The 26,273-nt window shown below is 39.3% G+C and overlaps 2 protein-coding genes across 5 annotated transcripts in view; one reads left to right on the plus strand and one right to left on the minus strand.

Annotated features, from left to right (window-relative positions):
• Positions 1–17,295, minus strand: part of Btk (Bruton tyrosine kinase) — a 33,242-nt gene extending 15,947 nt beyond the window's left edge. The window contains exons 1-6 of one of the 3 annotated variants that reach the window (XM_087196670.1): positions 17,054–17,295; positions 10,437–10,551; positions 7,858–8,028; positions 7,238–7,336; positions 3,655–3,723; positions 697–778 (exon numbers count right to left, since the gene is read on the minus strand). In XM_087196670.1, the coding sequence (XP_087052796.1) occupies positions 697–778; positions 3,655–3,723; positions 7,238–7,336; positions 7,858–7,998 (391 nt within the window). In that variant the 5' untranslated portion in view covers positions 7,999–8,028; positions 10,437–10,551; positions 17,054–17,295. Of the gene's footprint in view, positions 1–696; positions 779–3,654; positions 3,724–7,237; positions 7,337–7,857; positions 8,029–10,049; positions 10,407–10,436; positions 10,552–17,053 lie in introns of those variants that run through there. The other 2 variants (XM_004872573.4, XM_021250481.2) reach the window with 2 other exon arrangements.
• Positions 17,296–22,133: 4,838 nt separating this feature from the next.
• Rpl36a (ribosomal protein L36a) lies at positions 22,134–24,974 on the plus strand. 2 transcript variants are annotated; one of them, XM_021250484.2, is made up of 5 exons: positions 22,134–22,329; positions 22,689–22,770; positions 23,135–23,202; positions 24,467–24,589; positions 24,899–24,974. In XM_021250484.2, the coding sequence occupies exons 1-5, from the start codon at positions 22,327–22,329 to the stop codon at positions 24,917–24,919; spliced, it is 297 nt and encodes a 98-aa protein (XP_021106143.1). In that variant the 5' UTR covers positions 22,134–22,326; the 3' UTR covers positions 24,920–24,974. The 2 variants fall into 2 exon arrangements, with proteins under 2 accessions (XP_021106143.1, XP_021106142.1); XM_021250483.2 differs by having other exon boundaries at positions 22,136–22,329; positions 22,689–22,794.
• The last annotated feature ends 1,299 nt before the right edge of the window (positions 24,975–26,273 follow it).

Here is a 26,273-nt window from a genome sequence, read left to right on the forward strand (position 1 = left end):
AAGTGTTCTCCCACTGAGCTATACCCTTAGCTTCTCATTTGATTTTTAGGACACTGTGGAGGTATGTTCACCAGGCATTATCATTATTCCCATTCAGAAAGAGCTGACTTTCAAATAAACTCATTGGCCTACTTGCAAGAAGTCGCTCAGCTTGTAAGTGATATAAGGAAGGTTCTTTGGCCTCAAATACTTTCCTATATCATCTATTTAATTTTTTGGATCTAGTTACTTCACACTTAGGACTCTAAATACTGCATAATCATCGAACAACACACCTGACCTTTATAATTGGTGTAAAGAATGAGACTTGTTTTTTCTAAGTAATGAATCAGGGGCCCACGATTACAAAACTGCACTAGATAGTGGTGGAACTGGGTTGAAATTCTTAATCTAATGTGTTATCTTTTATTCATATGATAAAATACTAAACTGTATCATTAATATTGAGGCAAAATACAATACTTCTTTCTCTGTCATGTTCCCTCGCACCCTCCTTTCTTCTTTTCTCTCTCTCCTCCCTCTCTTTTCTCTCTTTCCACTCATTCTTTCTTCTTTTCTAGCTTTATTCTTTCTTTCCCCTTCTCCTTTCCCTCTTTCCTTTCTCTCTTCTCTCTCCTTTCTTCTCTCTCAATCTCTTTCTCTCCCTTTCTCCCTTTGTTCCTTTAAAAACTAGTTCACTTTCCAAATAATTCTCACCATTTTTGAGCTGGTGAATCCAACGCTTTCTCAGTTCTTCAGTTGGGGAGAAAACATAGAGAGGCCCTTCATCATATACAACCTGGAGCAATGGACACACAGACTTCAGGAGTTAGGATTAAGAAAAAAAAATAAGAAAGACTCTAAAGCAATGAATCTAAAGGTACAACTTTGTATACTATTGTAGAAAACAAAGGCAAGGTCTTCAGTCAGCATTTGTGCAGGGGTCATGTGATCTACCCGAAGTATTTCTGAACTATTTATATTCAGGGATGTAAGACTTAGAAGTGGTTCATTCTTTCAATATTCTTTTTTTTTTTTTTTTTTAGGTACCAGGGATGAAACTCAGGACCTTGTGCTTGCCGAGGCAGGCGCTGTGCCACTGAGCTAAATCTCTGGCCCCTTTGAATACTCTTAGATCCTCTTAATTTGGTGTTTCAGTTTGTGTGTATATTTAGTCTGTAATGTTTCCCTTAGCTTTTGGTAGAGGTAGGGCTTTTATTTTTCCAACAAAAGTAGATCATATTTTATGATGTTATTATTAAACTGGGTTTAAATACTGAAGAAAACGGGCTGGGGATTTAGCTCAGTGGTTCCACCGCCTGCCTCGCAAGCAGAAGGTCCCGAGTTCGATCCCTGGAACCAAAAATAAATACTGAAGAAAATTGAATTTTGAGTTTATGAAACAGAAGATAATTGAAGCAGTGATCTATATAACTTAAGTCTTGATAAATACATAAGAGTTATTCACTTGGGTAATATGGAACAAAGTTTTAATTCATGGCTAACCCTCCTACCTAGTAGCCTCCTATCAGCAGCACAAATCAAAATAAACCAAATTTGGACCACAAACTTACTTCAGAAGGAAAAAGTATATATTAAGCATAAACATAAAGTCATTCAGGGTTTTTTTAACATTTACCATCTTAGAGACATCATGTAGGTGTTAAGGAGATGTATGGTTTGGTCTTAACCTTTAGAGAGTTATTAGATATCACATAATGGATTCCAAAGTCAAAAATAAATCAAATTATGAATTATCTACTGTTTAGCATTATCCACTAGCACAGTTTAACACTATCATCTTGTTCAAAGACAATGATAGTAAAATCTACATCAGAGACACCCTTCCTTCACAGGTTTTGTAATAGGAACATGAATAAGATACTTTTACATTTTTCTTGTTGCTTGTTAGTCTTGCTGTGCTCATAAATCCATGACAGAAAGCCTCCTCCCCTGAGACTTTCCACTTCCTTTGCTGGCTTTCACTCTTGCAGAAGCGGCTATATTCACAGCATGTGCCCTACAGAGTTCTCAGGACATTAGCAAGGCAAAGTGAAGAGCAAATCTTGCTCTCCTTCATGATTTACATTACGTCTACTTAATAGATGCTATGTGGCTGGGTGTTTAGCTATTTCAGACTAGAATAGAATTTAGGTTTATGCATAAGCCTAAAAAAGCCTCCCCCATGTTGAGCTTCCTAATAGTACTTCTTCCCTCCCTTTTTCTGTCCTTTCAACACACATGACCACCATTAGTCTGATAGGCAGAATGAAAAAGAAAGTGAAATGCTCACTCAACAAGCAGAGCATCTTTCTCAATGCAGTTATCATAAACAGAAACACCATAATAAAATTGGTGCTGCTGTGTATTATTTTTGAGGTACAGAAAGGGAAAGAAACTATGTTAGGTTGGAAAAACAGAAAAACAGGCTCAGCCCTACCAGTCATATTTATTGGTTCAGCTAAAATGGAACCCTTGCTAGGATAGACCACAACCATTTGCTGGGTTGTTTACCAAAAGAAGCACTTACAATTATACATATGTATCTTTTGCAGCTCAGGAAAGCAACTCTCAAGGACCCTCAGAGACATTCTCAGGAATGTAACCATCAAAAGAATAATACCTCTGTGTCCAATACTCCTTGGGAGGACAGATTCCCAACTTTGATAATTACCAGTCAACAAAAACAGCTGACCTAGTCTGATTTACACAAACTAACACTTTTTACTTTTTTCTTCTCTGGCTCTGAGCCTCCATGCTCCCCCTTAATTACTTGCTTTTAGTTGACTTTAAAAATCGCTAGTTTGGGCTGGGGATTTAGCTCAGTGGTTCCTCTGCCTGACTTGCAAACGCAAGGACCGGAGTTTGATCCCCAGTACCAAAAAAGAAAAAAAAAATCGCTAGCTCTGGGGAAAGGGAGGATAAGGTATAAAAATGATCGAGATATGACATATATACCTATTTCCCTAAGCAAATATAATTATGATCACAAACATATACCAATTAAATAAAAAAGTCAAAACTAAAAAATAAAAATTTGACTTAAAAAATTTAGTTTTATAACAAAAAATATCACTAATTCTGGGGGTCCCAAAGCTGACTATTAGTCTCACACTAGCTTTGCTGTAGATAACACCTCTGTCTGTGGGGCAGATAATAATCTATGATAATAATGGTTGCCTAGGTTATTTTTTAAAGAATTGAAAACCATTTTCTTTCACTTAGGCCTACTCTCTTTTGACATCAGGAGGCCGAAAATTTCACTCTTAGATTATGCTAATGTCACCATTTTCTAAACACACATGAAGACCCATGAAGATGGATTATGACTACAGATGCACAGACCACTGATTACTTCACCTGTAATCATCTGTCTGGATCCATTAACAGGGTGAACCCTATTTCTTTACTCCATAAATATACCCATTTTCTCCCTCCATGTTTGCCTCCATGGTTGGCTACCATGTTTGGGAATAAAGCTTTTTTCTTTTACAAAATCCGTTGTTTCAGGCTTGGCATACTATTCAGTAGGCAAAATGGTTCAGAAACACAGCTTCCTTTTCCCACTTCAGCTTCTGTTCACTAGGACCTAGTATCTTTACTTCTGCCATGTATCCCATCCACAATGACTACATTTCAGGGTTCTTTCCAGAGTTGATGAGGAAAATAACCCACCTGGAAGGGGTAAGGGAATCTCTCAATGATTGAAATCTGCTCCATTTCACTGGACTCTTCACCTCTTCTCTGTAATGAAAGAAAGTATAGTTACTGGTTGGTTCATTGCTCTTTCTTGGATTTCTTTAGGTAGCTTCAGAAGTCTCTCCTACACAAAGTCAATTCTTACTGATTACTTCATAGTAGTAGGGACACATATCCATGGGATCCAGCATGTATGCACTCAAGAAAGCCTCAGAGATTTCAAATCATTTGCAAAAAGGATGTTTCTCAATAACGGGTGCTGGGACAAACATTTAACCACTAATATTGGGAAGAGGAGGGGAATTAGTTATTTCACACTATATACCAAAGTGAATTCCAGATGGATCAAAGAGCTTAATATAAAAAACTGAAATTATGGCCCGGCGTGGAGGCACATGTCTGTAATCCCAATAATCAGGAAGCTGAGGCAAAAGTATCGGGAGTTCAAGGCCAGCCTGGGCTACACAATGGACCCCAGTCTCAAACAAACAAAAAGAAAACTGCTATGAATGACCAAGAACAAATGTAAGAGATCATTTTAACAGGAAACAGGGAAAGGAAAAGGGGAAGGGGACCAAGAGATGGAAGGAGGGTAAGGAAGGGGAAGGGAGGGGAGGGGAAGAGGATGAAAAAGTAATTAAAATGTGTTATGTACATGTATTAGCGCCACACAAGGAATGTAATCATTATGTACTACAAACATGTACTAATAAGAATAAAAATAAATGTTTATATAATCTCGTGGCAAGGCCTTTGTAATATAATGCTAATGGTCAGAACTAATAAGAAAAAGATGAACTAATTTGATGACACACAATTTATAAGTCCATATGACAAAAATACTATAAACAAAATTCAAAGATAAATAATAAACTGCAAAACTATTTTAAATATACATTACTATTAAAGGATTAATATTCTCATATCAAGAGCTCTTTGAAAATACTAAGGATACAGTAAATATATCAATAAAAATGGGCCAAAAAGGTTAATAGGCTTCACAAATGAAACAATATAAATGAGCTATAGACATATAATCATCCAACCCTATAAGTAAAAAGAAATTGCAAAATAATTCAGCAATGTAATACTATTTTTCTTGGTTATTAACTAATATTTAAAATATTCAGTATTGTAAAGAATGTAGAGAAATTGATACTCTCATACATAGCTTGTAGGAATATATGAAATTTCAATTCCACTTTTAGAAAATACAATAGAATAAATGATAAAAATAACCAAAGTGTGCAGATTTCATAAGCAGAAGAACTAAATTTTACTTCTAGGAAAGTATAAGGAAAAGAATAAGAGCCGGGGACTTAGCCCAGTGGTTCCATCGCCTGCCTCGCAAGTGCAAGGACCCGAGTTCGATCCTCGGTACCAAAAAAAAAAAAAGAAAAAGAATAAGAAAAGTACACAAAGATGTATGTGTGGATATTCCTCTCAACATGTTTTATACTGTCATATAATTGTAAACAAGCTAAATATGTAATAATAGATTAGTTAAGCAAATTTTAATACATCAGTGATGTGGAATATTATGCAGTCATTAAAATGTTATTAAAGGATATTATCGTGAGTAAAATTTTCTCATATATTGTTAAATTGAAAAGGTATGTTACAAAGCAAGATGTATAGTATGAGACTATATTCTAAATATATAATCTATGTATTAGTACATGTGCATGCATTGCTAGTGAGGAAAATATCTGCAAGCTTATATACATTAACATATTAATCTTTCTTTGGCTGGATAAATAGGATTATACATCATTTCATCATAATTTTGAGCTTTTTCATGTTTTCCAGAGTTTCTATAACAAATGCGCATTTACTCTTGTAATCATGAAAAAAACAAAAATGATATTTTTTTAATTTAAAAATTTTTTTTAGTACCAGGGATCAAACTCAGGTCCTTTCACTTGCGCAGCAGGCGGTGAAACCACTGAGCTAAACCCGCAGCCAATGATTTTTTTTTTAAATCAACTTGAATCTTCCCAAAAGAACTAAAAGCATCACACCACAGGGATATATGTGCACCCATGTTCAGAGCAGCACAGTTCTTTTTTTTCATCATTTTTACCTATTAGTACCTTTTTATTATTAATTTTATTGGTACATTTTAGGTATACAATATAATGACATTCATCATTGGGAATTTACACCTTTACATACTCTTAGCTTGGTTCTTATTTTTTCCCCATTCCCCTGCCTTCCCTTCAACCCCTCTGGCCCTCCCTATTTTTTATAGTGGCACAGTTTGTAATAGCTAAAACTTAGAAACATCCCAATTGCCCATCAACTGGAAACTGGATAAAGAAGATGTGTTTTTTTTTTTTAATAAAATGGAGTACTCTGCCATAAAGAATGAGAAACTAGAGACATTTACAGCTAAGTGGATGCACACTGAGGCCATACTCTTAAGTGAAATAAACAGGACACACATGTGTAAATACTGAATAGTTTCTCTAGTGTGAGAAACTGAAAGTGTAAATAAGGATTAAAATGATTAAAATGAATAATTGATAATTTGAAATAGGAAAAGGTCCAAAGGGGTAGGGGTGGCGGGAGGGGAAGGGGAAAGGAAAGAAGGGAAAAGAAAAAATATGAGAAAAGGAAAAAATGGAAACAAAGTCTTTGTAAATAGGGAAGGGTGGAGGGGGTGAAGTGAGGGCAGGGGAATGGGGAAAAAATAAGAACCAAGATACATCATGTACAGGTACAAGATCCCGGTGATAAATGAAAACATATTGTATACCTAAAATGTACCAATAAACTAAATGGAAAAAAATCAGCTTGAAAGTCATTATGTGTTATGCCCTGGAAAAGTTCCAAGAAGTACGGGGAAAATAAACAGAGATATTAAAGAATCTCATGGGGCGTGGCCTGGAACCATTTAGCGCCCCCCACCCCCAGCTCCTCTCTGCACACTCTCTGATTCCTGTATACCATGAGTAGCTAGTCCTCTGACATGCTCCCATGCCATGCTATCTTGCCTTGGAGCCAGCTGACTGAAATGTCAAAATAAGCCTCTCCTCCTTTAAAAATATAAAGAAAGCGCCTGCCTCACAAGCGCAAGGTCCTGAGTTCGATCCCCGGTACCAAAAAAAAAAAAAAATATATATATATATATATATATATATATAGAGAGAGAGAGAGAGAGAGAGAGAGAGAGAGAGAGAGAGAGAGAGAGAGAGAGATAGAGAGAGAATCTCATGTGACTCAGAGCCCCAGAATTCTGACATTCAGACATACTTAAGTCTCAAAATTGGGTCTTGGCAACTGAAGGAGTAAAACCAATCAACTCTGCCCAGTTTGAAAACTTGCTATGGCATTAATTAAAACCGGTGTTTTAAAGTTTTCCAGGTTAAATGATATTTTCTACACGTGGAAGAAAGATGCCGAGTCTCAGTATAAACAATCCATGGCAAAATAAAAACTTTAAGGGAACATGACTGTGTTTCACAATGCACAGCATCATCACTCTGTTTACAAATTTCAAAGGTCCGAGTTTGTTAATGTCCGTGGCTCCCCCTCTCTGACACTGGTTTCTTCTTACCGGAATCTGTCTTTCAGGAGGAGGATTTTTTTCAGGAACTACTGTTTCAACACAGGTAATCTTCTCAACATCGATTGAACCCTTCTTACTGCCTCTTCTCTGAAAAAGAGAATGAGTAAGAAAATGGAGAAAGATTGAGTGATTAAGCAGATGATTAGATTTTGTTATCTAATCGTTCGACATGATAAAGTGGCACCAACGTGCTATATTAGGAGCTGTTATTTTGAAAAAAGAAAAACACTTCCAGATCTATTAATCTAACCTTTGACTACCAAATGGAGGACAAATACTATGGAAAAGTAAATGACTGTGTGCACCTTTGTTGTAAGAAGCAATTTCCAACTCTTGGATTTTATTCTCCAACAATCCTTCAATGAGTATTCACCACTTGCAAGATTCCATGGTAAGACTTCCCCCGTGACTTCTTAGCACCTTTAAATTTTTGCACCAGCATGGTTATAGGTAGTTATAGGCTAGGAAATATTTTGCTGAGTTGGAATATATTTAGGTTTATTCTATCTCCCTCTTCCTATCTAGAAAGATGTACCTCTTCCCCAAAGAAGGTCTAAAGCCAACTCCTTCAACTCTTGAAATTCGGGCTTCACAGCTGGGAAACTTACCCCACGTTCAAAGTCATACTCATAGTAGGAAAGCTTGTGCATGGTCAAAAGAAAGAGACGCTTCTTAAAGTTTAAAGGTGATGTTTTCTTTTTTTGCTGGGAGCGTTTCAGAAAGATGCTTTCCAGTATCACTGCAGCCATTGCTTCTTCTTTCTGGAGCTCACTTGTGTGCTGTTGATAATGAAAGCTATTGAGGTTCCAGCACATTAATCCCCATACCTTCCGGTTCCCCCTCAGCCTAGCTACCTATTTAAGATGGAACAATAATGTGCAATGTTACTTTAAAAAGTCTTGTTTCAGGACAGGGATTTAGCTCAGTAGTTCCAGAGCCTGCCTCGCAAGCACAAGGTCCCGAGTTCGATCCCCGGTACCAAAAAAAAAAAAAGCCTTGTTCCTACCTTGACATTCTCCTTCAACAGTCCTCAGGTCTGTCAATGTTCAGGCATAATGAATACACATTGTATGGGGAAGACTGATGATACATTGTGAATTGACAAAAACTAGGTTCTACAGAAGGCAATGGAATGCTTTTGGTGTTGACTTACATGTATGTTTCTGTGTGCTTAGTAACATCACGGGGCAGCTTTACACTGTTCACTCTCTATGATACATGTACACAATCTGTGAACAGCATAAGTCTCTGTGCAGCTGTTGACCCTGATATTCCCAGAAGGGATAATGCAGGTGCCAAAACTCCACTGAGGCAGATATTGGACTTTCAGTTCCCAGTTTCCTAGACAGTGAATGTAATTTCTCAAACATTGTCTGACTGGGGTCTGTAACCAAGCAGTCTAGTAAGGACATGGAGGCTGCACCTGCAGTTATGGATACACAGTAACGGCCATTCAACTGATTTTCCCCATCACCCACTGACTGAGCTACAAAGGATAGAAGATTTCTTTTCAAGTTAAAAGCACAAATTGAGGGGGAAGGAGTGTTTATTTTTGGCCTTTTCCTCCATCTTTTTTTAGATTAGTTCTTTTAGACAGCATCATGCAAAAGGGATACAACTATCTTACCAGTACAGATGCCAGGTGTGCTCCCTTACAAGGAGTAACATGTTTAGCCTTACTAAATTTACAATACTCCACAAGGAGTCAGTTAAGGTAAACTAAATACAGAAAGCAAAGAAAGTTCCCAAAATCCACCTGTGGCTTTTTATTTACAGAAAACAACATTTCACATCAGTTATTCACCTACAGTTTATGCACAATTTTATTACTAACTCCAAACCTTCATTAGATAAAGTGAAAATAAATACTGTCACAAAAATGGAGCACTGAGTAAGTAATGAAAAAATCACCAGCCTTTCCTCAGTGTCTTCCTATGAGGAAGGTGGGATTAATTTTTTTTTTTTTTTTTGGTACTCTGGTCCTTGCGCTTGTGAGCCAGGTGCAGGAACCACTGAGCTAAATCCCCGGCCCCAAGGTGGGATTAATTTTTAAAGACTATACTCCTATACTTTTGGTGGTACCATGGAAGAGAATAAAGTCAGCATTTTTTCCTACTTGTGAAGCACAGATTATTGCTCACATTAAGAGAGTAAGGGAGTGGTTTTTATCAAAGTCTGGGGCTCTTATTTTGCTCTTTCCTGTGGTATAGATGGTTCTATTATCGTACTACGAAGAAAAAATATATTAAAAGAACACTAGAATGTTCAGAATGATTACTTTGCCTCTTGTCTACCATGTAGATGCCACTGTCTTCTAGTGGTAGATTTGTTCAATCTATTTTGTAAATGATCTTCAAAGAAAAATTAGGCAAAGATGCAAACCTTTTGCATAGTCTGCCACACAGCTCTCTTCTCAGAATACCTGGTTCAAATGGTCTCTCCCAGGTGTGACAAGCAGCAGAGTTTATAACCAGATCAGTCCTTTGTAACATTCAGTTTCAGCTCAAACTCCAAAGAGGTTCCTTTTAACATTACAATTATTCATTTGCCCAGAAGTAGTGGTAACCAAGCAATAGTACTGTATTCTCAGGAACTGCTAACTCACTGAAATCTCTGTAATAATATCACATTTATTCAATGGTGAAGTACAATTAAGTACCTCTTCACAATCAAAGACTCAAGTTACAGAAAACAAAATAAAACTCCTGAGAAACTGAGCAGTATAAACAGTAAAAGCTTCCTAACAAACCATGTCCAGTTGTGCTTCCCGTAGCTGCATAAAGCACATCTAGCATTTTACCTTTAGTTTTTTTGCAGGATCTTGGTGAATGCACTCTCTGCTCAGACCCAGCATCTACTTCAGTCTTGGCTTCTGCTCTTATTTCCTATAAGGCAAGTCCTTCTAGATGCTGCCTCTGCTCTTTTTCTGTGTTAGAACAAATCCAATTTGTACAAGAGGAAGCCTTCCTTTCTTAATTAAATGTCTCTGTTGGGGTAGGGTTTAGTGCTGGTTTAAATATGAGGAAGTAAGTGAGCCTCTCATTAGCCATCACCCCTCTGAGCAGGGTGTGAAATGGCCTCTTATCTTCAGATTACCGAGCTGAAAGATTACTGGGATTTCCATGGTTTGGTATCCCCCTTTTTGGGCTGTTTTTTTCCTATTATTTGTTATCCAGTCCAGACTCACATGGGCTGAAAATGTGGTAGTTCTTCTTTAGGCACCATTGGTCCATCAGCTGATAATGTGAAAGTAGAGGTATCCATCTCTATTCTTCCAGCAGGTTGGTGGCTAGTAGACAGCTCTGCATTGGAGTATAGAGCTTCTGTGGATACTTATTATGGAAAGCCCTAATTTTTTCCTCTAACAATTTTGGCAGTGTACAGAGTCCATTCAACCACAAAATATGCACAGTGAGGGCTGACTCTACACCTCACTCAGGGGGTAGGAGGTGGGGTGGAAACGGAAGTGATATGAATGTGTCACATACACATGCAGTTGTTCATATAGAAAAAAAGAGAAGAGAGGTAGGAAAGATAATAGAAATGCAGAGTTTTTCACTTAAAATAGAGTTTCAGTGTTATAATGTTCTTTTTGTTAAACTGCAAGTGCAAGGATTTTCATTTAGCAACTTTTTGTAGCCTCACAGCTTTGTATGGAGCAGCAGAATTAAGAAAGAGGAAGCTTCTTAATACAAGTTCAGCCATCATGCAAACTGCACTGTGCCAAGGAATTAATATAGACAGCATTTGCAGAATCAGTAAACTAAATCACCATTGGCTCTTATCTTTTACTTATGATGAGATAAAACACTATTAAGGACAACATCAGAGCAAGATGCAGAAACCTATACCGTCTGCCTATGATTGGTGGGAGTCCATGAAACGCGAGTTAGCAAAAACCAGTTAAACGCAATGTTTTCTCTTTATTTCTCCTTTAAACTACTACTTAATTGGCCAGCAATATTCTAATAATTCCTTTTCTCTCCATAGGGGGATAGATGGAAATCCCTGTTTCTCTCAGTACCATCTACCTTTCAATTATTTATATATAGTGATTTATTTATTTGTAGTGCTGAGGATGGAACCCAGGGCTTTGTACATGCTAGGTAAGATTTCTACCATTGAGCTACAGCCCCAGTTCCTGTCAGGCATTTTACATGTGTTATTTCATTGATTCTTTACAACAAACAGATGAGGAAACTGAGACTTATAGAGAATATGTGATTTTTTTCAACCTCACCCATTTATAGTCCTTGCTGTTTCTGTGGTACTTCATTATTTCTAGAGTGATTTTTTTCCTTTAATGAGATAAGATGCCATCCACTTCAGCACCTTGTTATTTCCCAAGGCTGTCATCAAAAAGTAATTGGGACAGACTTCTTTGCATCTTTTATGAATGCTCAGCAAGAAAGGAAATGGTGATAAACTGGGGGGGGGGTAAGTGAATTCAGGACCCTGGGGCACTTTCCTCTGCATATTATATTTCTCCAGACTGGTTCTCTCTCTCTCTCTCTCTCTCTCTCTCTCTCTCTCTCTCTCTCTCTTTCTCTCTCTCCCCCCCCCCCCACTATGTAGTTCAGGCTGGCCTTGAACTAGCTACATAGCTCAAGCTTGCCTGGAACTTGAGATCTTCTTGCCTCAGCCTCCTGGGTACTGAGATTATAGGTGTTTGCCACCACGCCCAACTCATTGGCTCATTTTCCTTCTTTATGTCCTTCCCCAGAGGAGCTTCTGTCTCACTAATGGATTCCTAGAGTTACTTGATGTTTTCTTTCCAGGATGTTTCATGGTAAATAGAATGAAAGCATAGCATTTAAATGAGGTGCATTCTTTCTCTGTTCCTAGGGTTTGTTATTGCGTACTGTAAATGTAAAACTTCGATTGAATATATTTTTATATATTATGTAATATTTCAAATAGAAAGTACAGAGAATAACATTATCAAACATTATACTCATGGGTTCACCACTTAATTCTATGGAATCTTAACATTGTGCCTTAATTGCATCAGGTATTTTTTTGTGTTTGTTTTAGACAGAGTCTCACTCTGTAATTCAGGCTGGCCTTGAACTCAGTACATAGCCCAAGCTGGCCTTGAACTCACAGCTATCCTCCTTCCTTAGCCTCCCAAGTGCTGGGATTGCAGGCATGCGTTACTACATCTGACCTGCATCAGGTATTTCTGTTAGAAATAAAAGATTATCAATAGTGCTAAAAGCCACCTTTCGCCCAAAAAAGCCCTTTGTGTACTCTACAATCTTAATCCTCCTCTCCTTAGAAGTTACTGATATCTTGAATTTAGTGTTTTTGTATTATTAGTGCATATGTAGGTATCAAAAATGATACATAGTATTCATTTGCATGTTTTAAATTTTTATATGTACTTTATGTATTTTCTACCCATTTGCCCTTTTTTCCACACTGTAATGTTTTATGGCCTATTTTGGCAGCTCTAGTTCATTCTTTTATGTGTGATTTTAGCTTTTTCTTTCAGAATGAATTCTCAGTTATTTTTACAAAGTGGCAAACTCTAGGGCCAGCTTGTCTGTTGGACTATGTACTTTGTATTATTCTTTGTTCCCTTTCAGTTCTATCTTCTTGATGCTTTAATATTAAATTTGGTAGAATTATCAAGAGTCTCTAGATGGAGTATATAATTGATGGGCTAAATTTGGCCTGCTAAAAATCTCTTCTCAGACCCACGTTGCATACCTTAGGTTCTGGTTGAGATTTTGATTGAGAATTCTTTGGTCTTCGAACCAGAAGAAGTTTTTAAAATATAACTATAGTAACAGAACAACCTAATTAATCTTGTTATGCTCCCAAGAAGCTCTATTCAGGATCTAGTAAAAAACCTAATTATTTTACGATAAACTTCATTGTGAGAACTGCAGATAACCACATTTGTAGTGAACACTTCCAGCCAAAATCACTTTTCTGGCTGCATGCTAACCAGGGGAATGTTCATCTGCTGTAGTCATTTTCAAGATGTTTTGGGGCTCTGCTTTTCTCCACAGCATTTCATGTTATAAGCATTCTACATTTTTTTTTTTCTGTGGTTTGAGAAACTCCTAGGTCTCAGTCATTCATCCTCTCTTTTGTCCTGCCCTAGAGACAACAGATTCTGGCCAAGTGATGATGGAAGAAGAGCCAGACACTCAATCTGCAAGCTTATAGTCATTGTCAAATTAGTGGTAATACTTTCAGTATTGTCTCTCTACCCTAATGGTGACTGCTAGGGTGCTCCTGTGTATGCCCTTTTGGTGTTCTTTTCCTTTTTGTTTTCCCGATTTAAATAGGTTACTGATTTTCCCCTCCCCATCAAAATAGCATATTCATTAGAGAAAAATGTTTCAGGTATAGGATATTAAAAAGAAAAAAAATTGCTGGGCATGGTGGCACATGCCTGTAATCCCAGAATTTGGGAGGCTGAGGAAGGAGAATTGCTGTGAGTTCAAGGCCAGCCAGGATAACATAGCAATACCCTGTCTCAAAACATAATAAATAAACAAATTACTTAATAGACTCAATTATAAGCTTATTAATCAGATATATTAACATTTTGGAGGGGCTGGGGATTTAGCTCAGTGGTGCCGCCACCTGCGTTGCAAGCACAAGGTCCCAAGTTTGATCCCCGGTACTAAAAAAAAAAGAAACATTTTGGCACATTTGCTTCTATTTTTATCTGTTTCTTATCATATTTGAGATTATATTACACATACTGCTTATGGTTTTTTCTTTTTTTTTTTTTTTTTTGGTACCAAGGATCGAACTCAGAACCTTGTGCTTGCGAGGCAGGTGTGGTGCCACTGAGCTAAATCCCTGGCCCTGGTTTTCTTATTTTTTTAACATCATCCACCCATTCAACATACTTCTTCTAAGAAAGAGCTAAAGTTTTTGTTTATTCCTGGTTGCTTTCCCATGTTATTAGGATCTCCATATAAGCATTTTTTGCTGAGTCAAAATCTGTGCATTTGGATATATATTGCCAAAATAGTCTCCAGAAACATTGTACCATTTTCTTCTCCTTACAGTTTTTGAGTCTCTTTTCCCCACATACTTATTTCTTTCCTGCTTTGATTTGTATCCTGGTTTTATTGTAGGCGAATCTTTTTTTTTAAATTGAATCAGTGATCTTGAAGATCAGTATATTCCAACCTCCAACTTGTCTAAAATTTTTTTTTGAAACAGTTTCACTGTGTAGCCCAGGCTGGCCTTGAATTCACGGTGATTCTCCTGCCTCAGCCTCTTGAGAGCTGAAATTACAGGTGTGTACCACCGTGCCCACTTTGTCTAAAATTTAATTTCTCTTGACTTTTTAGAATTTCTTTCTTCTAGGGATGAACTAATAGACTATTTTCATCTCAAGTAGGCAGGGCAGTGAGATGTGCTTTTTTTTGAGGTTCAAATAACCACTATAACTCTAATAGGAACTGGGGAGGGCTTTCAAAGTGTTGGGAGGAAAGCCTGGGACTAAGGCTTCTAAATTTGTAATGCTCTCAGTCATTGTTTGTGAAGCCCCATAGAAACTGAAAGTTACACGTGGCCCAATTGTTTCAGGGTCCTCAGAGTAGTTTTTCCCTCTCCTCCCCCTCTCCATGGCTTCATGCATAACCAAGCAGCTTTGGAGTAAAAGAGGTCAAGATCTCTTCTTTAGTTTTTTTTTTTTTTCTTTTTTTTTTTTTCTGTACTGGGTATTGGACCTGGGACCTTCACAGTGAGTTATATCACCAGCCCTTTTTAAATTTTTATTTTTATGTTTCACTGTGAGACAGTGTCTTGCTAAGTTGCTAAATTGTCTAGGCTGGGCTAAAACTTGGGGTCCTCCTGCCTCAGCCTCCCAGACAGCATGTACCACTAGGCCCAGCTTCTCTAGCCTCTTATTGAGCACTGCCTCCCTGAAAATTCTATCTAACTCTTCCTTCTTTTCAGGAGTTAGCAATCACATCTCAGTATCACCGAGAGGAAAATAGCAGGTATCTGACGACTTTTTGGAAAAGACCCAAACTTTAGTTTTCAAAAGTTGTATCTTCCCTGTATACCCAAGTGACTTCCTGGTATGGGTCTAGTCCACTGAAAGGAAACTCTATGGGAAATTTGCTTGAATGGAAATAACGAATCATAGTGATATTTAAAAATGCACCAATACTCCTGAAATGGATGGAAAGTTACACTAGTCCTATCTTAAGGGGTTTACAAAGAATTCTAAATGAAAACATCAATAGCCACAAGCAACAGGAATTTGGATTTTAACACAAGCAAGTAGTTAAAATTGAATATAAAAGGGGTCAGAATACAGCAGATAGGGAAATCCCTAAAGGATACTGTTTAGATGTAATGTTTTAGGTTTTCATGGGTACTGGCATTTTGTGGCTTATTTGGTGTGTGACATTGTTTTATCAAATGACTGGAGCTCCAGAGAGCCTGTAGGACTCTTGCTTCAGTGACTTGGCACGCAAAATGAGGGAAGGAACAGAAGTAATGCACAATTAAGAGCAGAGAGAACAGCCCCTGAGCTCTGTAGACATCCTTCCTAACCCTCCTCTGGTCTTTGCTGTGGCCCTGCCTCTAGAAATGCAAGGAATGGATAGAGACTTCAGCTTAAAGAGCTGGGTAGCAGGGAAATTGGAGGTCTGACAACTCATCTAAGAATGCCTTGATCAGGGTCCCTTTATTCTAAATCCCTTTTATTCTAAATACCACACCATTTGTTCTAGGTAGGCCCTATGGGGACACTGGCAGGTCTTAGGTATAATAAAAATAATAGCAAATGCTGCAATATAGCCACTTACCATTACCAGGCCCTGTGTTAACTGGTTTACATTTATGTACACATTAACTGTTCACAACAACCCTAAAGAAAGGTACTGGGCACATAGGGAGGGAGAAAGGAAAAGGAAAAAGAGCTGGAGAATAAAAGGGCAAGAAAAATTCAATGTACTGTAATTCACCAATTATTTATTAAGTGCTCTGTGTCAGAGGATATGGTAATGAACAAAATAAAGAAGAATGTAAAAAGGGGGGATATAGGTAGCAAAAGGGAGAGAAGGAGGAGGAAAAGAGAAGAAATGAAAGGAGAAATAATGAAGATAAGAGAAAAGTAAGCCATGCACATGGTGGGCAATGGTAAGAGAAGAAAGTATACCAGAACCTCAGGGGTTGGCCACATTGTCTGGGCTGAGCTGAGGCTACTTTCTTCTGGCCTCTTATCTTACCCATAATTACCATGAGGTTGGTGCAGCTTCCACATAATCCTTGCAACAAGCTAGCTCTGATCCTGGCAATATTTGGCCTGATGCAAGACCTCACAGGTATGCTACATCATTAGACAATTGGGGCCTTTCCCCAGGTCAAACTGCCTATTGTGGCATGTGAGCTTTTACCATTTTCTCAGATAAGCTCCCTCCTAGAATTTCTTCTTCTGAGGGCTTCCCTGACACAATTATACATTTTGGGTATTCAAGCAATATTTGACTTAAGGGCTTGCTTTTACTCCACAGCCACTTGGCAATATTTCTTTTCCACCAAGTTTTGCAAAGGTGTTTTTTCAACATTTGCTACCTGTTCAGATAGTTACCGGTCACATTTTGCTCGTTTCCTCCACAGCCCTTCTCAGAAAGGACCGTTACAGACCTCTAATCACCGGAAAGGTCTGCCCAGGCCTTGTACTAATGATACTCCCACCCTTATCAGCTTCCTCAGCTGGCAGATGTATGACATCAGCCATGCTTTCTCTCTGGCCTTTAGGGATCCCAAGAAAGGTAAATGTTGTTGCCTCCCATTCCCTGCCTTCCCCAGACTCACCTCAGTCCTGATTTAATGCAGATAGCTTCCCAGATGCATTGAGATGCCAGAACTTGGAAGGCTGGACTCGGTCTCTGAAGACACTGGCCCTGGACACATATTCTTACAGTCCAGAGAGGAAGGACAGTCTGAACAAACCCCACCCTTTCACAGCCACTCAGTTCCCTTTTTTTGTTTCCTGGCTTAAAACCAATGTCGTTTTTTTTCTTCTCAGCAGCATGGTATCTGGTTCCCTGCTGCTGTCCTTATTCCACCCCCCCCCCCAACTGTCCCCGCCCCTCATTTGCTTGGGACCTCTGACATTACTATCTGGAGACCAGCTCTGAAAGAACTTTTCTCACCATTACTAGGGTCACTGAGACTAGACGGGGCTGGGCTGAGCAGACAGGCTGTCATTCGGCCTGCTTGGAAGTAAAGGGACAGTATACTTAAAGCACTATAGGAATAGTCAAACAGTAAGAGCAGGCCTACAGGAAAGAGACATGCCCATGCTGGTGGAGACAGAACAAAGAGATTGCCCAAGAAGAATATCTTTAGAGTCTCCTATTCTTTGAGGCAGAGGAGACTCAGGATCACAGAGTTAAACTTAAGAGTGAAGGATAGAGAGTACTCACAAAGAGACCCCAAAGTACACAGCCCAACAGGTGTAGAGACAAGACTTCCCCGCTGAGTCATTTTCTAAGAAAGCATTCTTTCTACAGATAAAATGCCAGAATATAAGCCCACGCACAGACTTATGCCCTTCCCCATTTTCTGTGAGTGTTGATTTTCTTCGTTTAAGGTTGAGAAATTAACAATTTACAGTTTTCCCTTTAATCCTGTAAAGCAATAAACCATACTAGGTGTTTTACTCAAAGTGTGGGTGTTTCTCCAGCAGCCTTCTAGCTTAAGTTCTTGCTATAATCTTCTACCCAAGGATTCTCTGAGGAAATGCAGCTGGAATGCTGCAGTCCACAATCGTCGCAGAGCCACTGGTGACTGATCTGCTTGTTTACCTTGACTCATGGGCACTCCTATAGTTTCTTGCCCTGAAGCTCTGTACCTTAATGCAGAAACACACCAGATTCCACAAGTCTGTCAGAATTTTTAAGGCAACAGGATTTAAAAAAATGCATTTGTAGGATGGTGGTGATTAATACTCATATCTGCAGAAGATAGATGGGAAGCAAGTGTTGTATGGATCTCCCTACCTCACTGACAAGTTATATTCTTTCCCTAGCCACCTATAATAGCTGTTCCAGTCACTGTGTGAAAGTTGGTCACAGGCATTCACATTCCCATTTGTTTTCTTCAGTGAAATGCTGCTTGTTGTCATATTGCTGTCACATTGCTGTCACATGCCCCATCTCTTCTCAAGGTCCAACTTGGGGTGGGGACTGGGAGTTGATAGGCACACAGTGGGAGATCTAGACAGAAAAGAGGACAAGGGAAAGGGCAAAGTGAACCTAGGCTCTTCTTCACGGCTGTTTCCCTACAATATTCATCCATATCAATAGGACTGCGTCCAAATAGTGCAAATGAAATCACCTAGTGTCACCTCAAGAGATCCTCAATGTAATATATAGTTCAGTTCTTGGTGCCATCCTGTTCAACATTTCTATTAATGACCTTTGAAGAAAATGAAGAAAGTAGCCTAGCTAATCTGTGAATGGTGTAATGTTGTATGAGGTATCTTGCATGACTGAAGCAGGGAAATTAGTGCCCCAAAAGACCTTGATTACCTGGTGTGACTCCAGGTGAAAGTTGGGTAGCAGTAAAATTTGTAAAAATGCTTCAGTGGTTTTTAAAAGCCGACAGTATCCAAGAGAAATGTCATGCTGATAACACGGCTGCCAGAAAAGCCAAGGTGATGTTTGGCTTTCTTTTAGAAGTAAAATATCTAGTATGGAACCAGCATAAGTTCCCATCAACAGATGAATGGATAAAGAAAATGTGGCCAGGCGTGGTGGTGCACACTTGTTATCCCAGCACTTGGGAGGCTGAGGTCGAAGGATTGCATGAGTTCAAGAACAGCCTGGACTACATAGTGTGAGACCTTGTCTCAAAAAACCAAAAGAGCATTTTAAAAAGTTAAAAGAAGAAAATGTGGTATGAGTTTACAATGGAGTATTATTCAGTGGTAAAGAAGAAATTATATCATTTGCACAAAAGTATATGGAACAGGAAATCATCATAGTAAGCAAAACAAGCCAGACTCAGTCAAGTATCATCTGTTTTCACTAATATATGGAATCTATAAAAAGTGAAATGAAAGTAGAGGGAAACTATGATTAGCCAGGAAGAAAGGAATAAGAGGAAGGCAAGGGGGAATGCATTTGGTGGTAAAAGGATAGGTAATAGAGAGGATGTATGTATTCAAAATATATGCATATATGAAAATACCACATTGAAATTCAATATTTTGTAAAATTAAGACACTAATAAAATATATTATAAAAAGAAAGAAAACATGAAAAAGAAGTAAAATATTTAAAAGTGGACCTGCTACTTACTTTGCAAGATCAGGCCACACCTAAAGTCCTGTGTTAAATTCTGAGTGCCTCAGTTTAGGGGAAATTAATGAGCAGGAGCAATTCCAAAACACAGACCAGGGTTGGCATACAAATTTTCAGTGATAAGATGTGTAAGTTCTGGGGATTTTATGCACAGCATGGTGACTGTAGTTAATAATACAGTATTGTTTACTGAAATGTGATGACAGCAGATTTGTGTCCTCACCACACACATACAATATGGTAAGTTTGGGTAGTGATGGACATGTTAAGTAATTTGACTGTGGTAATCACCACACAATATATATGTATATCAAATCATCACATTGCATACCTTGAGCCTATGTAATTTTCAATTAAATATTTTAAAATGAGCCAGCGGTGGTGGTGCACACGTGTAATTCCAGCACTGTGGGAGGCTGAGGCAGGAGGATCACAAATTCAAACCCAGCCTGGGCAACTTAGCTACTTAGTGAGACCCTGTCTCAAAGCAAAAAAAAGGGGGGCCAGGGATTTAGCTCAGTGGTTCCGGCGCCTGCCTCTCAAGCGCAAGGTCCCGAGTTCGATCCCCGGTACCAAAAAAAAAAAAAAAAAAGAAAAAGAAAAAAAAGGGGGGGGGGTGGCTGGGGATGTGAAAGTCTTGGGTTCGATCTCCAATACTGAAAAACAAAACAACAATAACAAAACTCAAGCAGTGTCACATGGGAAATGATAGAACAAAGGTTGATGGGATGAAGAAGAGCTATGTTCATTCACTGTCTTTATATTTCCCGATTAGTAACATAAAAAGCCTTTAACTTTCTAAAAGTCAGTGGGATTGCTTAAAAGAGTCTAGATAGAGAAAAATGCTGTAAGACTTGAGGCTAGCAGTTTGGCAGAGAAACTTTTAGGAAATGTATCAGATAGTGGTAAATGTTTTTATTGTCTTAATCCCACCGACCATACAACAAAAAAAGAGTGATCAGAGAGTCAGCTCAGGATTCGTGGGTATTCCTGGAGCATTATGAAAGCAGGATACTCCAAGCTCTCATAGTTCCTTAGCTGTAATTCCTTAGGCTCCTAATAGTGCACTTCCTGGATCCCAGCCCAATTCTTTTCTCACCATTCTGTACCCTGCAGATTTTCCTATTTCCAAGTGATGTAGTGGTTAAGTGAAAGCCACTTTCTAGCTAAAAATAACCACATGTGTGACTTCAGGTAAGTGAATTTAACACCTTTTATGCCTCAGTTCCCTCACCTGTTAAATGCTAATAATGGTACATGCCTCCTGGGGTTAAGTTTAAAAGAAGTTGTATGTTAGCCGGTTAGAAGAACACCTAGCGTATTCCATTATTGTTAGCTATTATAATTCACAGGCCACAACAGCAATATTTTATAATGGAAAAGAACCCAGGGTTGATTTGGTGGTGTGAGCCTATAATCTCAGCCACTCAGGAGGCTGTGGTGAGGGAAAATTATGAATAGGAGATACCCTGAGCAATATACTGTAATGAGACCCTGTCTGAAAACAGGAAAAAACCTCTGAAACCAAATTACTTGGGTTTGTATCCTGGATCTACTAAATACTTTTTTTTTTGGTACTGGGGATCGAACTCAGGACCTTGGGCTTTGGAGGCAGGTGCTGGAACCGCTGAGCTAAATCCCCGACCCTTACTAAATACTTTTGACATTGAGCAAATAATTTAACATCCCACAGTCTCAATTACCTCATCTGTAAAATGAGACTAATAATACCACCTACATTCTAGAATTACTGTGTGAATTGTATGAGACAGCACATTTAAATCTCAGCACTCCCCAGTCTCTGTCTACAGCCTTCTCTCCCCTCAGCAGTACTAAGGGAGTGAAACCAGGGCCCTTATACGGAGCTACATCCTTATTTAGATAGGGTCTTGCAAAGTAAGTTGCCCAGGCTGGGTTTGGACTTGTGATCCTCCTGCCTCACAGCAGCATCCAGAATAGTGGAATTATAGGTGGGCGCCACCACGCCCAGCTTGCTGGACTGCCTTGAAACCTAGTACCTGCCCGCTGCCAAGTAGGGAAGGGAAGGGAGGAGCTGCTGGATAAGTTCTCTCTCGGCACGATCACTGCTGTTGCAGGCTGAACAATTTCACTGCAACTTTTCAGAACCTACAGCATCCAACTTATTCCCTCAGCATAAAAGGTGCAGCTTTAGTGCAGATCACTGATCCTTTTCTTCAAAGTATTCAGTCCATAATTTACATTAATGAGCATATTATTGTGTCTCTCCACTAGAACAGTGCCTGACACAGAATAGACATTCAATAAACATCTGCTGAATGGACCAGCTGACCATGTGATAAACGAACTGGAGCAGTTGCCTCCCTCAGAGCCTTCACTGAGCCAACAGTTCGCTGCGAAAGATGTTCCCAGTGTTCTTGCAGTGGAACGGGATGGAGTGTCTCTCCACTCCACACTAGTTCGGGTCCACTCCACACTAGTTCGGGCTTCCCTCCGAGACAGCGAGGCCAGAGAATCTGGGTCTGCCAAAAGTTTTGAAATTCTGTAACAAAAAGTTGCAAAGTTTTGAGGCAGGAGCAAGTTCACAGTGGACCAGAATTAAGGGAGAGTCCTTTCTGAAACTCCCACCAGCGGCTCCAAATCAAGTTCTCTCAGCCACTGGAGGGCGCGACGCACTGAGCAGGAGGCTCTACGGCCGCTCCCTCCGACTCCCATGAAGAAGTGCGACCCAGAATCTCCCATATACTTCCGTTTCCGGCCCAGCCTCTTTCTTTCCGGGCTGGTAGCGCTCCTGCAAGCATGGTAGGTCCCTAGTAATATCCCGTTTAATCCTTATGCCCCGCGTCAGCGGTACTCTCTCTGGATAAGTCCAGGTGCCTGCGTGACTCCACTGTAGCAAAGAAACCCGGCATTGTCGGGATCGACCCCTTAAGGGACCGGGCTCAGAGGTCAGGGATCGATGAGGCTGATTTGTGGGTGGAGTAAATAAGATCTCGCTCTTTGGGGCTAACGGAGAACACTAAGCGTGAAGCACAATGGGTCTGGAGCACCTTTTTGTCAGTTATGGAGTCGTGTGTTATACAGAGTTAGAAGTCGAGTCGTGGGATTATTCAGCTGTTAATGTAATATGATAAAACTTAACGTTCTGAACTGTTTACTAGGTGAACGTTCCTAAAACCCGGCGAACTTTCTGTAAGAAGTGTGGGAAGCACCAACCCCACAAAGTGACACAGTACAAGAAAGGCAAGGATTCTCTGTACGCCCAGGGTGAGACAGCTTCTGTGTAATTTGCTTTTGGTGTGGCATTTGTGAAGTGTACTACAAGCCCACTTTTTTTTTTTCCTTCAAATTTTCCTCAGTATTGGGGGTTAAACCCAGGGCCTTTGCACTAAACTACATCCCCAGTCCTTTTTGAGACAAGGTCTGGCTAAGTTCCCCGGGCTGAATTTACCTTTGGCTCCTTCTGCCTCAGGCTCCCAGAGTGCTTGGAAAGTTTTTTTTTTTTCTAAACCTTCAGCTGGAAAGCCCTAGATATAAACCCATTAAGACTTCATGTGTTTTGTGATTTATGGTCTTATTATATCAACGAATAACCCCCCCCCCCCAGGAAAGCGGCGTTATGACAGGAAGCAGAGTGGCTATGGTGGACAGACTAAGCCGATTTTCCGGAAAAAGGTTAGTAGTGGTTACTAATAAGTTTCTTGGGTACATTTTGTTATCTCTATAGTCTACACACATCACTACCATTAATATCAGCAAAGTTACTGCAGGCTGTGGTGACAGGTAATGGAGCTGGGAGTACAGCCCAGGTCTGACTCTAGTTTACAATAGTGTACCTTTTTTTTTTTTTTTTTTCCTTTTTGAAGAGTCAAAAGTCAAGGAATGTTTACTTCTTGTTTAAGAACTGAAGTGAGTATGCTAGTAAGTCCTTTCATTTGTCCTGTTCTATCATCATGTTTAAGTACTTAGCACTCAGTGGTCCATTGATTGCCTAGCATGGGTGAGGTCCAGGGTGTCACCCCTAGCCCTGCAAAATAAGAGGAGGAGATTGTTACTTGGCCTAGGGATGTACCTCACTGGTAGTGCTTGCTTGACATGCACAAGGCAAGTAGTTACCACATTGCCTGAAACAGGGCATTCCCTCCAACATTTCTTAGCACTTTGTTCTTACCTGGTTCCAGGAAATGTTAATGACTGCATTTAGGTACAGTGAAAAAAAAGTTCCTTTGCAAGTTTATGTAACTTAGAATATGGGAAGGTTTTGGCTTTCTGAAAAACTGGAGACTAGCAGGAGAATTCTAGCTTTATAAAGGGGCAGGCTTAAAAAGTTGAATATTAGTGAAGAGCATAACTTGAATTAACTCATTTTTTTTTTTTTGTACTGGGGATCGAACTCAGGACCTTGTGCTTTCGAGGCAGGTGGTGGAACCACTGAGCTAAATCCCCAGCCCTTTAATTCATTTTTTGATTGCGTGAAATACTTAACGAACTGCAGATCTGAAAGGCCACAAATTCAAGGAAACATGATTAGAGCCTAACTGATAAGCTCTCTAGGGTGTTATTTTCTCTGTCTAGCTAAATATTTTGAAGTCTATCTGCAAAGCTTTAAGTAGCACTGAACCTAACATAGTCTTGGGTTTTTGTGTGTTTGTTTTTTGTTGGTACTGGGGATTGAACTTGGGACCTTTCGTTTGCCAGGCAGGTGGCGGAGCCACTGAGCTAAATCCCAGGCCTAGTCTTGGGTTTTTGAGACAGGTTCTCACTGTGTAGTTGAGGCTGACCTTGAACTCACTGTGTAGCACAGGCTGGCCTCAAACTTGCAGCGATCTTCCTGCCTGAGCCTCTCAAGTACTGGGATTACAGCCAGGCACCATCACGCCCAGCTTAGTCATTATTTTTTAAGGAGGTGATTTTCTGATGGATTTGACTTTTTTCACAGGCCAAAACTACAAAGAAGATTGTGCTGAGGCTTGAGTGTGTTGAACCCAACTGCAGATCTAAGAGAATGCTGGCTATTAAGAGATGCAAGCATTTTGAACTGGGAGGAGATAAGAAGAGAAAGGTACAGTTCATTTCTTACAGGTTTATTTGGAGAGGTGAACATTTATTTCTGCTCATGGTGGCACAGAGATCTGAGGTGCTTCTCAAAAAACTGCCATCTGTAGCTGAAGGGTCAGGTTACATATCCCTTATCTGAAATGTTTGGCAATATTCTTGGTCCAAAATCCAAAACTTTTTTAGCATCAACATAAGCATCATGTTGATGTTCAAAAAGTTTCAAACAATAGGAAGAATAAAAGACTTGCTCTAATATAGCATGGTGATCTCCTCAGGAAATACAAAACTCAATTTTTTTTTTTTTTTGTTACAGGGCCAAGTGATCCAGTTCTAAGCTTCATCTTTTGTTTTATTATGAAGACAAATAAAACCTAGCCATGTTCACTTCATTGGTTGTACTTTGTCTTTTGGGAAGAAGTAAGCTAGAGCCATCAACAAAATTTCCCGTGAGAAATTCATGCTTTGTGGTTCTTAGTATTTGATTGAATTTGACTGTCTGAGCTCTCATCAAATGTTGTGATTATCTAATCTTTAAGCCCTTGGGCTGTCATGGGATCCTTTGCTGTTAAAAAGTAGTTGGTTATGTTACCTAAGTGACATGTTTCAGGATAATGGGGACAGGTCAGTAATATAGCCATAGTGACTAAAGTACATCAAGAGTTGAATAATTTTAACATACTGGTATTTAAGGCCTTTGATAAGGAATTTTGGTTGTGTTTTTCAGGCACCAATAGATTATATGTATTATATAATGTATGTTCTTTAGACTTATACATACAAACTCCCCCTCCGTTTTTTAAGACTGGAACATACAACTTTCAGCCTGTTGAGTGCCCCAAGCAGTCTTAATCAGGGATTTTTATTAATGTGTCTTGATATAGTTTCAAATTATATGTTCTTACACTTCATTCTTGCTGATGGTGAGCTCTTTGTATTTCAGCAAAACTGTAGGGTAAAACAAATATACTATATAATTTTCATAACTGGAGGTGCATCTCAACAAAGCAGAGCAGTTTTCTAAATTAGTTTGTGTATCTATGGACATGTACAGGTTTAATGACTTTTTCCAAGACAAGATCTATGTAGTCCAGGCTGGCCTCAAATTCAACGATCCTACTGCCTCAGCCTCCCTTAGTGCTGGGATTGTAGGCATGTGCTGCCACACCTGGTTTAGGTTTAGTAATTTTTTTTTGTTTTGGTACCAGGGATCAAACTCGGGTCCTTGCACTTGCACAGCAGACAGCGAAACCACTGAGCTAAAGCCCCGCCTCTTAGGTTTAGTAATTTTAATCACAACTTTTTAAATGAACCAAGAACATATTAGTCCTCAAATTTTGGTGAAAATAAAGATTGGTAATTACCTGATGGGTAAAATTATTCCAACATGCACTTTTGTATTTCAGATGGGCCTTTCTCTTGTGTGCACATTCAAGATGGGTGAGGTATATACTTTTTAAATATTTTCTGCTCCTGGGAGAAGGGTGGTTGGTTATAGGTTTGTTCTCAGGCAAAACAGGAGAAGTAGGGAATTAAAGAGTGTTGATTACATGATAGCGCATGCCTGTAATCCCAACACTTAAGGAGGCTGGCAGGTCATAAACTTGAATCCAGCCTGGGTAATTTAGTTAAGACCCTACCTGAAAAAAAGTAGAAATTCCCTTTTAAGTTTTCTGTGTCTGAATACCCTT

The sequence above is a fragment of the Heterocephalus glaber genome, unplaced genomic scaffold (genome assembly GCF_053883595.1).
Source record: "Heterocephalus glaber isolate CG9 unplaced genomic scaffold, H.glaber_assembly_v1.0 deba00001613, whole genome shotgun sequence".
Classification (NCBI taxonomy): Eukaryota; Metazoa; Chordata; class Mammalia; order Rodentia; family Bathyergidae; genus Heterocephalus; species Heterocephalus glaber.